Source organism: Rhinatrema bivittatum, chromosome 6, assembly GCF_901001135.1.
Source record: "Rhinatrema bivittatum chromosome 6, aRhiBiv1.1, whole genome shotgun sequence".
NCBI lineage: Eukaryota > Metazoa > Chordata > Amphibia > Gymnophiona > Rhinatrematidae > Rhinatrema > Rhinatrema bivittatum.
The window spans coordinates 242,460,379-242,473,606 of record NC_042620.1 but is presented as its reverse complement, the minus strand read 5'-3'; the positions used below and the strand labels follow the sequence as shown (position 1 = coordinate 242,473,606).

The following is a 13,228-nucleotide window of genomic DNA, read 5'->3' as shown; positions in this document are numbered from 1 at the left end:
CGGCGGCGGCTGGCGAGCGGCTTCCTGCCAGACATGGCGCTCTCACCCTCGTCACTGTGAGCCCCGTCCGAGTCTCCGCCCTCCCTCCCTCCCTGTGCCGCAACAGCAGCCGGAGCCAGAGCCACGGGACGGCCCGATCCTCCACCCTCGAGCCATGGTAACGGCCGCGGCTCCCTGAAGCAGCCCCGCCGCAGCCAGCCGGTCTCGTCTCCGCTCCGCGAGGTATGGGACGCCAGTGACCGGCGAGCGTGAGCGGACAGCGACGAGAGCCAGCGGGCGGGCGGGTGGAAGGTGAGCGCGAGCTGGCGCCTCTCCGGCCCGGCCGCTGCTGACCGTTCTCACCCTCTTCCTCCCTCACTCACTCTCCCTCCTTCCAGCCGGCCGCGAGGACCTCCCTCTCCCCCCACCTCCAGAGCTCGCCGGAAGCAGCCCAGTCATGGCTCATTCGCCGGTGGCGGTGCAAGTGCCCGGGATGCAGGTGAGTGTGTGTCTGAAAAAGGAGAGGCCGTGCTCTCTGCTTTCTTCTTCCGCGGCCTCCCGTGCGCAGCGCGGCCTGGCCTGCCGCTTCCCTTCCGGGCGGTGTAGTGAGCCGAGCTCGCGCTTCGGGGAAAGGCCAACTCCTTCCCTCGCTTGGGAGCGTTCGCGGCCGGGCTCGTGCCGAACCCGCTCCCTGCGCGCGCGCTCTCTCTCTTTTCGCAAACGCCTACATGAGCGGCTCGAGCTGGGGCGCCAGAGCTTAACAGCCGTCGCTCCATTTTGTTTTGGTTTCGCCGGCCGGCCAGTCAGTCGGATGCTTCACTCGGATGTTTAGGAGATGATATCGGTTGCGCCCCCTCCCCCCCCCCCCTTTTCCACTGATACAAAACAAATCCTTTGTAGACCCATTTGTGCGTGTTGGTAAGGTGAAGTTGGCAAGGCCTGGTGCTTTGCTCGGGCTTTTATAAGTGTGAAGTGTTGCATTGAGGCCTGATAAGTGTCATTCCTTGGCAGACAGGTCGGCCTATTTTATGCAACTCGGCGACTAGAGCAAAATCTTTTTTTTTTTGCAGTGCTTCAGTATCCTTCAAGCTTGTCTAAAAGGATTATACGCGTCCACGATTATTAAAGAATATTGTTTGGCCATTTTTTTGTCACTTTATCTTTTAAAGAGATGTCTCGCCAACACTTGCCTTTCGATATAGTGCCAAACCCAGAGTTTCTCCACTAATGAAGCCATGAAACAGGTGTTGAAACCAAAGAAATGTAAATGATACAGTGAGCATGTTAAGGTTTGATTAACGTTTTTATAAAGCATTTGAATGAAATTCCACATGAAGAGGAAAGTTTTGCCCCATCCTTAAAAACAGAGCTTAACACATTTGTTTTCAAAAGTGATGTTTTTCCAACTGGAAACTGGAGTAATTTTATATTATGGTTTTGTGGATTGAAAATGTGTGTAATTTTACATAAAAAATTAGTAATCTAGTAAATGTTGGGTAAAAATTGTAAGGGGGTAACTTGAATTTACTGTAATATGTCTGTGATCTTTGCAAATTATAGCACTTTTGATTTATTTGCTGGCTGTAATCTGTATTAATCATAGAGGAATGGAAGGGATTGTAAGAGGTCATGTAGCCCACTTACCTGCTTCAAGGCAGAATGCACTGTTAGGGCTGGATACCTGAAATTTTATTAAATTATATAATATTTATGATTAAAAAGTGAAACAAGCTGTTAAATGCTTGTGAATAGTCCCCTGAGAATTATTTTATAATGGGGACCCAAGACTACAGTAATTACTATTCCCTTTGGCCATGCTGTAATTAATTGTATTCAGGCTTTGTGAATAATGTGTATCTAATACATGCATATCTTTGGGTTTTGCTATGGGCTACGAGGTGGTATGCTGGCTACCTTGATCCATATGGAATGATAAAATTAGCGAAATTTCAATTATAGCTTACTACATTCTAATATATAGTGGTCAGCACTGTATGATTTATTGGGAAATGGCACCAAAGTAGCAATTTGCATAGACATCTTATAAATAGTTTACATGCAGATCAGAGAGTAGCCGCATCAGGCCTCTAGAACTGTTAGAAATAGGTGAGGTAATCTTAAAAAAATTGTTGGGTAGAGAGCTTTTTACAAATTAGTTAAGACAAATCTGTCACAGTGTTAATGGCGAAAGTTGTCATACTTATGTGAGAGATGCCTGTGCTAACAAAGATACTGTAGCATTAATTTAAAGCAACAGTGAATAGCTGCTGCTTTTCTTATCAATTTATCAGTTTACTGGTTCTGTGGATTGACATTTGTTGTCTTGCTCCTAGACTTTTCTTCTGTTGCCTAATATTTTATCCCTTATTTTTACTTTAAAAAATGTACTATTTTGTAATGATCATAGCATGTATTTAATTTTCTTCCCATCCTCATCACTATTTAGTTGTGCATGCTTCACGGTGATGTTTGCATGGCATTCTGTAAAAATAACTGCACGTCCATTTACATAGATTCCTAATGGTAGAAGTGGTTAGGCCACAAAGAAGTTTTACAAATGTTCTTCTAGAAAACGGAGAAAAGCTCCTCATTGCTTTCTTGCCTAAGAATAAGAGGTGCTTGTATCACTGGGTAATGATTTTGTAAATCATTTTAGCTGAAAAAAAGCATAAAGTATTTTACATATTTATGATAGATTTAGCACAGATGATTTATGTGCTAGGCATCTCCAACCTAGAAAATTATCACCTTTACTGGAGCCAAACAAAGCTCCATTTGATTAGTATAATTTCAGATTTTACAGATATGCTTTTGGGATTCCATATTTTGCCTCCAAACAGTAGTCGAGTTTGAAATTTGCAGGAAATCTGTATTAACCTGCTAAATCTTAGATTTCCTGTAAATTTCAAATACTGTACAACATTTATGGTGGAATTAAGTAGATCAGTAGTAGGCCATCCATGAAACTACCTACCTGGTAACAGATTTAAAATGTGTTAAGATAGCATTTTTTTTTTTCAGTAAACACAGAATTAAGTTGTGGAGTTTGATGGGGGATGTGGTCAAGGTCAGGACTGGACTTAAATTAGTGTGTGAGGTTTCCCAGAGATTGGAGAGCAAAAGGAGGTGGGGAGGTACCAACTTTTGGGTGCCTTCTGAATTTGTTGCTGTAGCACATGCCTATACCTAAATCTAGTCCTCATCAAGGCTCATAGTATAGCTGAGTTTAATAAAGCTTTAGACAAGATTCTTGAGGACAGGTCCATTAACAATTAGCAATTCATAAGGCTGCCTAGTTATCTCCTACTTTGGGCAATGAGCAACAGGGAATGGGTGTCCACATTTGGATTTGCTGAGTATGTACATTATAGCACAGGTAATCTAGGTGCAGATACTCTATCCCAGTGTTTTTCAGTCTGACTTTGTGGAACCCAAGTTCCCTGAGCTTATGTGAAGGGCACTGCAAAGCTGCCAGACCCGGCCCTGGAACAGCTGGTCCCTTTTCAGCACTAGGCAAACTCCACTGTCTTCACACATGTGAGTTCCATGAGTGACCCTGCCCCACTCTCCCGAGGTGTCTTTATACCAGAAATGGATGAAAACCATTGCCCTATGTTATTGGTTGGACCTGGTAGTGCATGGGGATAATCTCTTCCCTCCGCAGGCCTAAGCAAACTATCTGCTACTGTGGCAACCTGCCATCCAACAAGTAGTGGTGGTGCTAAGCGTGCACTTCAGAAGATGTGGCTCTCCAGTCCAAGGGCTGGCATGAATCCTTGGAGCTGCCCTGGTTATGCCATCTGGGGAGAAGGAGCAGCAGAGACCTTTGAAGGTGGAAAACTGGGATGAAGACTGAGTCTTCAGAAAAATTTGCAGGCCTCATTTCCACTGTTTCAAAAACCCATCAAAAACTTACTACAGCATATGTGAGTCGGTACAGATTTGATATGTATTCATATTACCTGTTCATCTAGATACTTAAGACCAGATGTGCCGAGCATTTTTCTCAGAAGAAAATGAGAAAAACCCTTTAGCTGCACATCTGGCCTTTTAAAGATGAACAGAATTGTCAGTTTGAAAAATAAACATCATAGATTCTTGTTAGTTACATGATCAAGTCAGAGGAGGAGCATAGATGCAAATAGATTTCTTGGCACACTTCCTATATTGAAATGTTTCCTTGAATACATTTTTTTTTTAAAGATGGAAACTATTACTGTTTTCATTCACTCTTAGTTGCATACTTCCTGAAGTACACCGATTATTATGCAAAATCAAACTAATTTTTGGTTTTGCTTAATAATTATAAAAACTGCCCTAGAGAGCTTTGTATGCCATGATGTACGCCACAATAAGGATAAAAAAAAAAAATCCACAAGATAAACTCCCGGAAATGCCATAGAAACTCAGAAGTGTAGAAAGAAAACAGTGTTATGTTGTGTGGCTTGCTGTGAATATTGTGCACCTTATAATATTTCAGATGGCTACTTAACATTTACCCAGGGGTCAAATACAGATTTTGTAAATTAGTTATTTGTCTTTTGGCTGCATCTTTGCAATTGTGGACCCAGTGATCAGACTGAGCTTTCTGCTTCGATTTATGTTTGTAATTTTATTTGAAGCTGCAACTGATATGGACTTCTCTGATCCAGTGTGTCAGGTAATGTGTGAATAATAGTCTCTATAAGAGGAATTTTTTTGGTTCTGCTATAGTGTTGTAACTTAAAGGGCTACTGTATGTTCAGTTGTGACATTTAATAGCAATGCACACTGACAGTCCATTAAGGAGGTCATTTATCAAAATGCACTAAGGCATTTTCGCATGCATTAAGAGCTTATCGCATGTGAAAAGCCCTGTTAACGCATGCTATAGGCCCTTACCGCATGCAAAAATGTCTTTAATGCATGCAATAGCACCATATCGTATGGTGCGATGCAAATTTGAAAAACAGGAGGAGTTAGGGGCGGGGAGTGGGCTGGATTTGCCTGTCTGCGAAGTGCTATCGCACAGACTTAACGCTGATTTTAACTACATCTTTTTCAGTAGTGTTAAGCCGTGCGATAACTTGCGTTACGGGGCGGTAAGGTTTTATCGCATTTCATGATGTATCCTACAAGGCCTGTTTTAGTTGATTTGAAGGAAAGAGAGCACGAGACTAGCCATAATGCCCTCTCCCTAGATAGGTATTTATATCCCTATGGGAGGCCCACCTAGTAACTCGAGGTGAGGTTTAGGTATTAGTGTAGGGGGATAGGGGCCACTTTGACATTCAGCGCGAGACGTACGAACAGAACAGTGGTCTCTTGTGAAGATTTGAAGGCCTTCGGAGTGAGGAAACTCACCCAAAGATGAGATTTGGGCAATGTTCTCTCCACCTAGCTGCTTGTTACCCAGGTAGAGAGTCCATCAAGCTAGGTCAGTGATGGCTAACCTATGACACGCGTGTCAGAGGTGACACGCTGAGACGTTTTTTGCTGACACGCGCAGCGTTTCATGGACTGTCGGGAATTTTTTTTTTTTTTTTATCGGCTGTGCTGAGCCTTTTTTTTTTCCGGCTGCGCTGACCCTTTAAAATTTGTTTTTTAGTATTCCCCCACCCCCCCAATGCCCCCGGGCGCAGGGAGGCTCATGCGGCACAGCGATAGGCAGGGCCAAGGTGAGGCTCACGTCACCACGGCCCGAAGAAAAAGATCGCATTTAAACGCGCTGATGCTCCTCCTCCTTCCTGTCTGTGTGGCCCCGGAAGTAAACGTTGCCGGAGCTGCGTGGGCAGGAAGGAGGAGAAGCATCAGCGCGTGCAGAAGAGGAGCAGCACTTGCGCTTACGGGCCGCCGTGATTTCCAAGTCGCAGCGGCCCGAGAAGAGGAAGAGGCCCGGTAGCAGGGCCACCGCGGCCCGAGAAGATCAGGGTCGCTGCAGAGTCCATCCTGTGGCGACCCGCGAAGAGGAGGCCCAGAGGTGAGAGAGGCTGAGGATGTGTGTGTGTATGCGTGTATGAGATGAGTTGAGAGATTGTGTTTGAGAGTGAGGACCTGAATGTTTGCAGAGACTGCATGTGACAGTGAGAGCCTGTGCTTGAGCAAGACAGCATATGGTAGTGAGAGAGAGCCTGTGTGTGAGAGTCAGACAGCATGTTCCAGTGAGAGTGTGTGTGTATGAATGATTGTATGAAAGAAAGCATGTGACAGTGAAGAGCCTGTGTGTGTGTGTGAGAGAGAGAAATGCATGTGAGAATGAGAACGTGACTGTGTGTTTGGGGGAAAAAGATGGAGAAAAAAAGACAATATAAAAGGAATTGGCAAAAAAAAAATAAGAAAGGGAAGGTTGAAAAAAAAAAAAAGCCTGTGACCAACCAATTAGAAAACTAAGATCAGACAGCAAAGGCAAAAAAAAAAAATAAATTTTTTTTTTTAGTGATTGGCACATGTAATCTTTGGTAATGGTGCAAGAGTAGCACTTTCTCTATGCAGATCTCACAATGTATGAGATCAGCATGGAGAAAGTGGAAGCCCACGGGGCCTGCACAGAGGAGGCAGCAGAATGGGCTTCAGTGTCAGTAGCAGCAATCGGCACCTCCCCAATAGCCATGCGGCAGCAGTGACAGTGGCAGCAGAGGAATGAGAGAGGTTCCGAGGTTGCTGGCAAAAGAAAGGGGGTCTGCCTTTAGTGTGCGCATGTGTATGAAAGGGACTCTGCCTGGGGGTGTATGTGTGTGAATGCATGGGTGCCTGTCTGGGGGTCTGTGTGTGAGAATGAATGTGTACATTGCCTAGGGGATGGTGGGGGGAGCCAATAAAAGAAACCGACTGACAGATGAAGTTTGTAATGCTTGCTTGGGCTTGAAGTGTACGAAATACCAACCTTCAGTTGAAGATTTAGCCAATGAAATTCAGCAACAAAAAAGTCACTAAGCAGGTAAGGTAAAGAATTATGTTTTTTGCTTTATTAATAAATACAGTACATATATTTAAATTATAACTTTTTGTTATTAGAGCTACAAATATCACAAAATTATGGATTTTTCTAGAAGTGACACACCACCCGAGTTATGCTCGTTTTTTTTTTTATGAATTTTGACACACTGAGCTCAAAAGGTTGGCCATCATTGAGCTAGGTGGAGAGAACATTGCTCAAATCTCATCTTTGGGTGAGTTTCCTCACTCCGAAGACCTTCAAATCTTCACAAGAGACCACTGTTCTGTTCGTACGTCTCACGTTGAATGTCAAAGTAGCCCCTATCCCCCTAAACTAATACCTTAACTTCACCTCGAGTTACTAGGTGGGCCTCCCATAGGGATATAAATACCTATCTAGGGAGAGGGCATAATGGCTAGTCTCGCTCGCTCTCTCTCGTCCCCCAGTGGTTGAATGCAGGAAATACAACAGGCCTGGCACGTATCGCAAAGTCTGAAAATGTTATCGCTATTTGCACTAACTTAGCTCTTCGCATAGGTAGTTAGCGCAAATTGCGATAAACTGTATATTAGCGTAAACCACGCCCCTTTTGCTTTCGCATGCAATACTTATCGCATTTTGATAAATCCAGGCCTAAGTTACTTAATATTTTACAGTTTTGGCAAAACTGCCCACCCCCTTCCCCCACACACAATTTTTCAAGAGTCTACTTAGTAAACGTTGTGCAGGGCCCAGCCAGCTGTGTTGTCACAGAAGACAGCACCATGGCAAAAAGAAGTGTTTTGCAGTGCAGGGAGCTGGGTCCAGTCAGGGCTGTGATTGACAGCTGGCCTTGCCTTGGGGCTCCAATATTTGTTCAGGGAAAAATGGATTCTTTAGGAAGCTAAGTTACTACTAGACAGCACACGAGTCTCCAGTAATAGTATTGTGAAACTGAATGGTTTTCTAAAATGGGGGCCCTCCAGTATCAAGTGTCCATTAAATCTTGAAAGCCTACTTAAAGCAACATTTTAAATTGGTTAACATTATTTTCAGGCCTCTGATTATGGGAACAGAGGGTTACAAAATGATCTTGGAAAAGAATAACATCATTGCTGGTTTTTGTTTCCAAATTTTATATGTAATCAGATTAAGTGATGCTGAAAGGAATTCCTAACTCTAATCAGACAGGTGAAATGCATGTGGTTCTGATTTAAGAAACAGGAAACAGCTCTGAAAGGGATGCAACTAGAGCAAACAGTTATGTTAAAATTAGCACTGTGGGAAAGTTTAGCTCTGTAATCTGACTGTCTTGTACTGTGTAATGTGGGTTGGTCTTGCTTGTCATGTAGAAGCTGTAACACAGAACATGTTTAGACTATAAAAATTGGGGACCTAGGCCGTGATTTGTCTTGCAGGCTACAGTTTTTTTTTTTTTTTTTTTAATAGAGGGGAGGAGAGGGTCCTAAAAATAAAATTAAAAAAAAAAAACCCCAAACCATATGTATGTTGAAAATTCTCTGGTACACCAGTGTCTCCCTTTTCCAGCTGTCTTCTGACCACTAAATGTTACGATTGGAGCTCTCATTGTCTGTGAGCTGCTGTTTGGACTTGGCTCAGGGAGATGCCAAAGAGCAGCTCACAGAAATTGATCTTCGATTGTAGCTTTTTGTGATCTAAAAACAGGTTTGTTCATTAACATTACACTTTATTTTTCCCAGTCCTGTATTGTAGTTGGTCCAGATTTTAGCTATATATATTTCCTTTACTACTTGTTAACATATTTATTGTGCATGGTAGTGCTACCCTCAGTTTGACCATTTTGTTGTAATATTATTTTGTAGATTCCCCCCCCCCCCCCTCTTTCTTGGAGACCATGCAACTTCCATCTCATTTGCCAGTTTCTCTGCAGATATTCTGGGCTGGCAAGTGTGTGCTGCTGTTGTACTGATTTAACTTTTTAAACTGCACAGCATTAAGAATATATAGAGATGTAAGAGGCTGTTTAACTTTTTGTTAGCCCATTTTCCCTTTCCCTCTGTCCCCAAGATGTTGAGTGACACATTTTTTTTCTCCAAGGGCAAACAGAATGGCATTCCTCGGTGGCAGTTGAATCTGCTCTCAAAAAAGTCAAGTATAATTAGACCTACTCCTTGGAGCTCCCCGGGGAGGAATTCGAGAACCAAGAGGAAGGTGTGTTCAGGGAGCTCTGCTCATTGCCCGCATAGCACCTACCAGCTCTTCAAGGGCCGGTAAGTGCAGGATGTGCCATGCATGGGAGAGAATCTCTTTGGAGATCATGGGAAGGATGCAGTAGCGTAGATATGTGATCATTGTGCAACACTCCAGCAACTCTCCGTGAGCACTCAGGATCTGGCCTCCTCATCTAGGACATCTCTGAGATTGGGCCCAAAGAAGTCTTTCTTCTGCCTGAGGATATACTATTCTCTGCAGTCTTGGTCCCGACAACAGCAGCACCTCAGTTAACTCTTGGGACGATGTTTTGACTGGATTGGAGAGTGTAGCCAAAATCCTGGTACCCCGAAGGACCTTCTGGTTGGGGGCAGGCTGTGGTTCTACGTGAGCCAGTGACCCAGTGTAATCTCGGGCCAGTGGGTTCTTGGCATAATTTGCAGAGGGCACAAATTAAACTTATTAGGTGTCCCACCAAATCGCCCTCAGTCTGTTTTGGCGACCTGTAGCTTATAAGGTGATGTTACTTTTGGAGCACTCCTCTGTCTTAACAGCCAGAGCGGTGAAGCCTGCTCCACCAGGGCAGAGGGAGCAGGGATTCTACTCCTGGGTACTTCCTGATTCCATATAAAACCAGGGGACTCTGTCTCTTCCTAGACCTAAGGGCCTTGAACAGATTTTTAAAAAGAGAAAAGTTTTTAAGATGCTTTCCCTGGGCATCTTGATCCCTTTTCTTCAAAAAGGGGATTGGCTATGCTCTCTCAATCTCAAAGATGCATACACTCACATCGAGATCTTCCACAGCCACTGGAAGCATCTCAGGCTTGTGATGGGGAAACCAACACTTCCAATATTGTGTTCTGCTGTTTGGGCTAGCGTCTGCCCCATGGGTCTTCACAAAATGCTTAATCGTGGTGGCGGCAGCACATCTTTTCAGATTGGGAGTGTACTTGTTTTCCTGTCTGGATGATTGGCTGATCAAGAGCACCTCTCAAGCAGGGGCTGAGGCATTTGGCTGCTGAAGTCACCAGGGTTTGTCATCAACTACAAGTTTCATCTCAGCCTGTCACCTCAAATAGAGTTCATCAGAGGCTTGCTAGATAAGGTAGGGCAAAGGCCTCTCTGCCGCAGCAAAGGACCATCACCTCTGTCCATGGCAACAGAGATTCAAAGGAGCTAGCAGTCAGCATAGCACATGTTGAGGTTGTTGGCCACATGGCCATAACCACGCATGATTCTCCCCTGGCATACCTGCACATGAAGAGCCCAGTGGACACTCAGGATCTTTGGACCACATCCAGGTCACTGCATCATTCTGGGACTCATCCTGGTGCTGAGATTTCCAGTTTAGAATGGGGGGGGGGGGGTATCTTTCCAAATTGTCTTAACAATGGATGTAACCACCCTGGGATGGGATGTGCATATAGATGGGCTTTGTGCCCAAGAACGTCTGTTTCAGATCAACTTCCTGGAGCTCTGGATAATCAGGAACGCACTGTGGGCTTTCAGAGATTCTATCCAACAAAATTATGTTGATTCAAACAGGCAACCAAGTGGCGATGTACTACCGTATTTTTCGCTCCATAAGACGCACCTGACCATAAGACGCACCTAGGATTCAGAGGGGGAAAATTTAAAAAAAAAAAAATTGTGCTAAACCGGCTCTGCGTCTGGGCGTCTTATGGAGCAAATTAGGGGAGTGCATAGTTTTTTTTTTTCTCCCCATTTTGTTTTCGGGTCTGGGGAGGGCCATTTCGGTCCACTCCCCAGATCAGAAAATTTTTCTTTCTGTGGGAACCCCCAAAACCCCCCCCCCCATCCCAACCCTTTAAATTAACAACCTCCACCCCCCCTGACCCCCCCAAGACCTGCCGAATTAATTTCCTGCAACCCCCCACCCTCCTGACCCCCCCAAGACCTGCCGAATTAATTTCCTGCAACCCCCCACCCTCCTGACCCCCCCAAGACCTGCCACACGTCCCTGGTGGTCCAGTGGGGGTCCAGGAGCGGTCCGGGAACGATCTCCTGGGCGTGAGCCGTCGGCTGCCAGTAAACAAAATGGCGCCGACGGCCCTATGCCCTCACTATGTCACTGAGACCGACCGCTGCTATTGGTCGGTCTCAGTGACATAGTGAGGGCATAGGGCCGTCGGCGCCATTTTGTTTACTGGCAGCCGACGGCCCTATGCCCTCACTATGTCACTGAGACCGATCGCTGCTATTGGTCGGTCTCAGTGACATAGTGAGGGCATAGGGCCGTCGGCTGCCAGTAAACAAAATGGCGCCGACGGCCCTATGCCCTCACTATGTCACTGAGACCGACCAATAGCAGCGGTCGGTCTCAGTGACATAGTGAGGGCATAGGGCCGTCGGCGCCATTTTGTTTACTGGCAGCCGACGGCTCACACCCAGGAGATCGTTCCCGGACCGCTCCTGGACCCCCGCTGGACCACCAGGGACGTTTGGCAGGTCTTGGGGGGGTCAGGAGGGTGGGGGGTTGCAGGAAATTAATTCGGCAGGTCTTGGGGGAGTCGGGGGGGGGGGGGGGGGTGTTTGTTAGATTTTTGTTTGGTTTTTTTTTTATATTCGCTCCATAAGACGCACATACATTTTCCCCCCACCTTTGGGGGAAAAAAAGTGCGTCTTATGGAGCGAAAAATACGGTATTTCAGCAAGCAGGGAGGTATGGGCTCTTTCCTTCTTTGAAGAGGTGGTCCAGATATGGTCATGGGCCCTCTTTCAAGGAATAATGCTCAGAGCAACTTATCTGACCAGTCTGTAGAATGGAATAGCGGACAGACTGAATCTATGCCTCCAACCCCACGAGTGGTCTGTGAACCAAGGGGTAGCAAATTGCTCTTCCACCTCTGGGGTACCCCAGAGATGGACCTGTTTGAGACCCCTGTTTGAGACCCCAAGTATAGGGCACACTTCAAGCTAGCCTCAGATGCCTTTGTCCTCCATTGGGGCCAGGGTCTCCTGTATAGGTATTCTCAAGCTCTGCTGGTGACGAAGACTTTGAAGCTCAGGGAGGAAAAGGGGACTGATTCTCATAGTGCCCCTTGACTGAGGCAGGTCTGGTTACTGCTCCTTTAGGAGTTATCCATCAAGAAACTGATCAGACTGAGGACTTCCCCAGATCTCATCACTCAGGACTTCCCCAGATCAATCAGGTTATGGCGCACTCAGCTTGGCTGTTGAGAGATTGATCTTGGAATCCCCTCAATCTCTTGGAGGATATGTCTCATCTCCTCTTAGCTTCTAGAAAGCCTTCCACCAGAAAGCCCTATAGAATGAAGTAGAGGAAATTTTCTGTGTGGCGTGTGAAAAGGCACTAGACCCTTTTTCCTGCTCAACACAAATTGCTTGACTACATTCTACACCTCTTAGACGCTGGTCTGAAAACCAACTCAGGGTTCATTTTATTGCGATTGGCACTTATCACCATAGTAAAGAAGGTAAGCCCATCTCTGTGCAACCTATAGTTTTATGTTTCATGCGGAGTCTGCTTCAGTTGAAGCCTTCCTTACGGCATCCCCTAAAGTCTTCTCAGCTTGGTTTTAGCTCAGCTGACGAAAGCTTCTTTCGAGCCACTGCACTTTTGTAACCTGAAATACCTGACCTAGAAAGTCATTGAGCTCCAGGCCTTAGTGACTTATCCACCTTACACTAAGCTTTTTTTTTTTTTTCATGATAGGGTACTCTAATAAGACCAACCTAAGTTCCTGCCTAAGGTGGTATCAGATTTCCATCAGTCATCCTGTCAACATTTTTTCCCCAGGCCTCATACCCACCAAGGTGAGTAGGTTCTGCATAGTTTGGACATCAAGAGAGCCTTATCTTTCTATCTGGAGCAGACAAAAGCTCATAAAGTCCACCCAGTTTTGTTTTTTGACCAGAACAGTGTGGGAATCGCCATTGCCAAACAGATTCTATCCAATTGGCTAGCAGACTGCATTTCTTTCTATTAATGCCCAGGCGGGATTGCATCTTGTGGGTCATGTGAATGCTCACTCTGTCCGAGCCATGGCATTGTCGGTGGCCCATTTGCTAGCAGTCCCCATGGAGATCTGCAGAGCTGCAATGTGGAGTTCTGTACTTGTTCACATCACATTACTGTTTGGACAGGGATGGCTGATGTGACAGCAGGTTTGGCCAATT

The 13,228-nt window shown here is 45.5% G+C and overlaps 1 protein-coding gene across 1 annotated transcript in view; it reads left to right on the top strand.

The window, feature by feature from the left end:
* The first annotated feature begins 76 nt into the window (after window positions 1-76).
* STK26 (serine/threonine kinase 26) overlaps window positions 77-13,228 on the top strand; it is a 235,924-nt gene continuing 222,772 nt past the window's right edge. Inside the window, exon 1 of the mRNA XM_029606686.1 lies at window positions 77-478. Coding sequence (XP_029462546.1) covers window positions 437-478 — 42 coding nt within the window. The 5' untranslated portion in view covers window positions 77-436. The remainder of the gene's footprint in view (window positions 479-13,228) is intronic.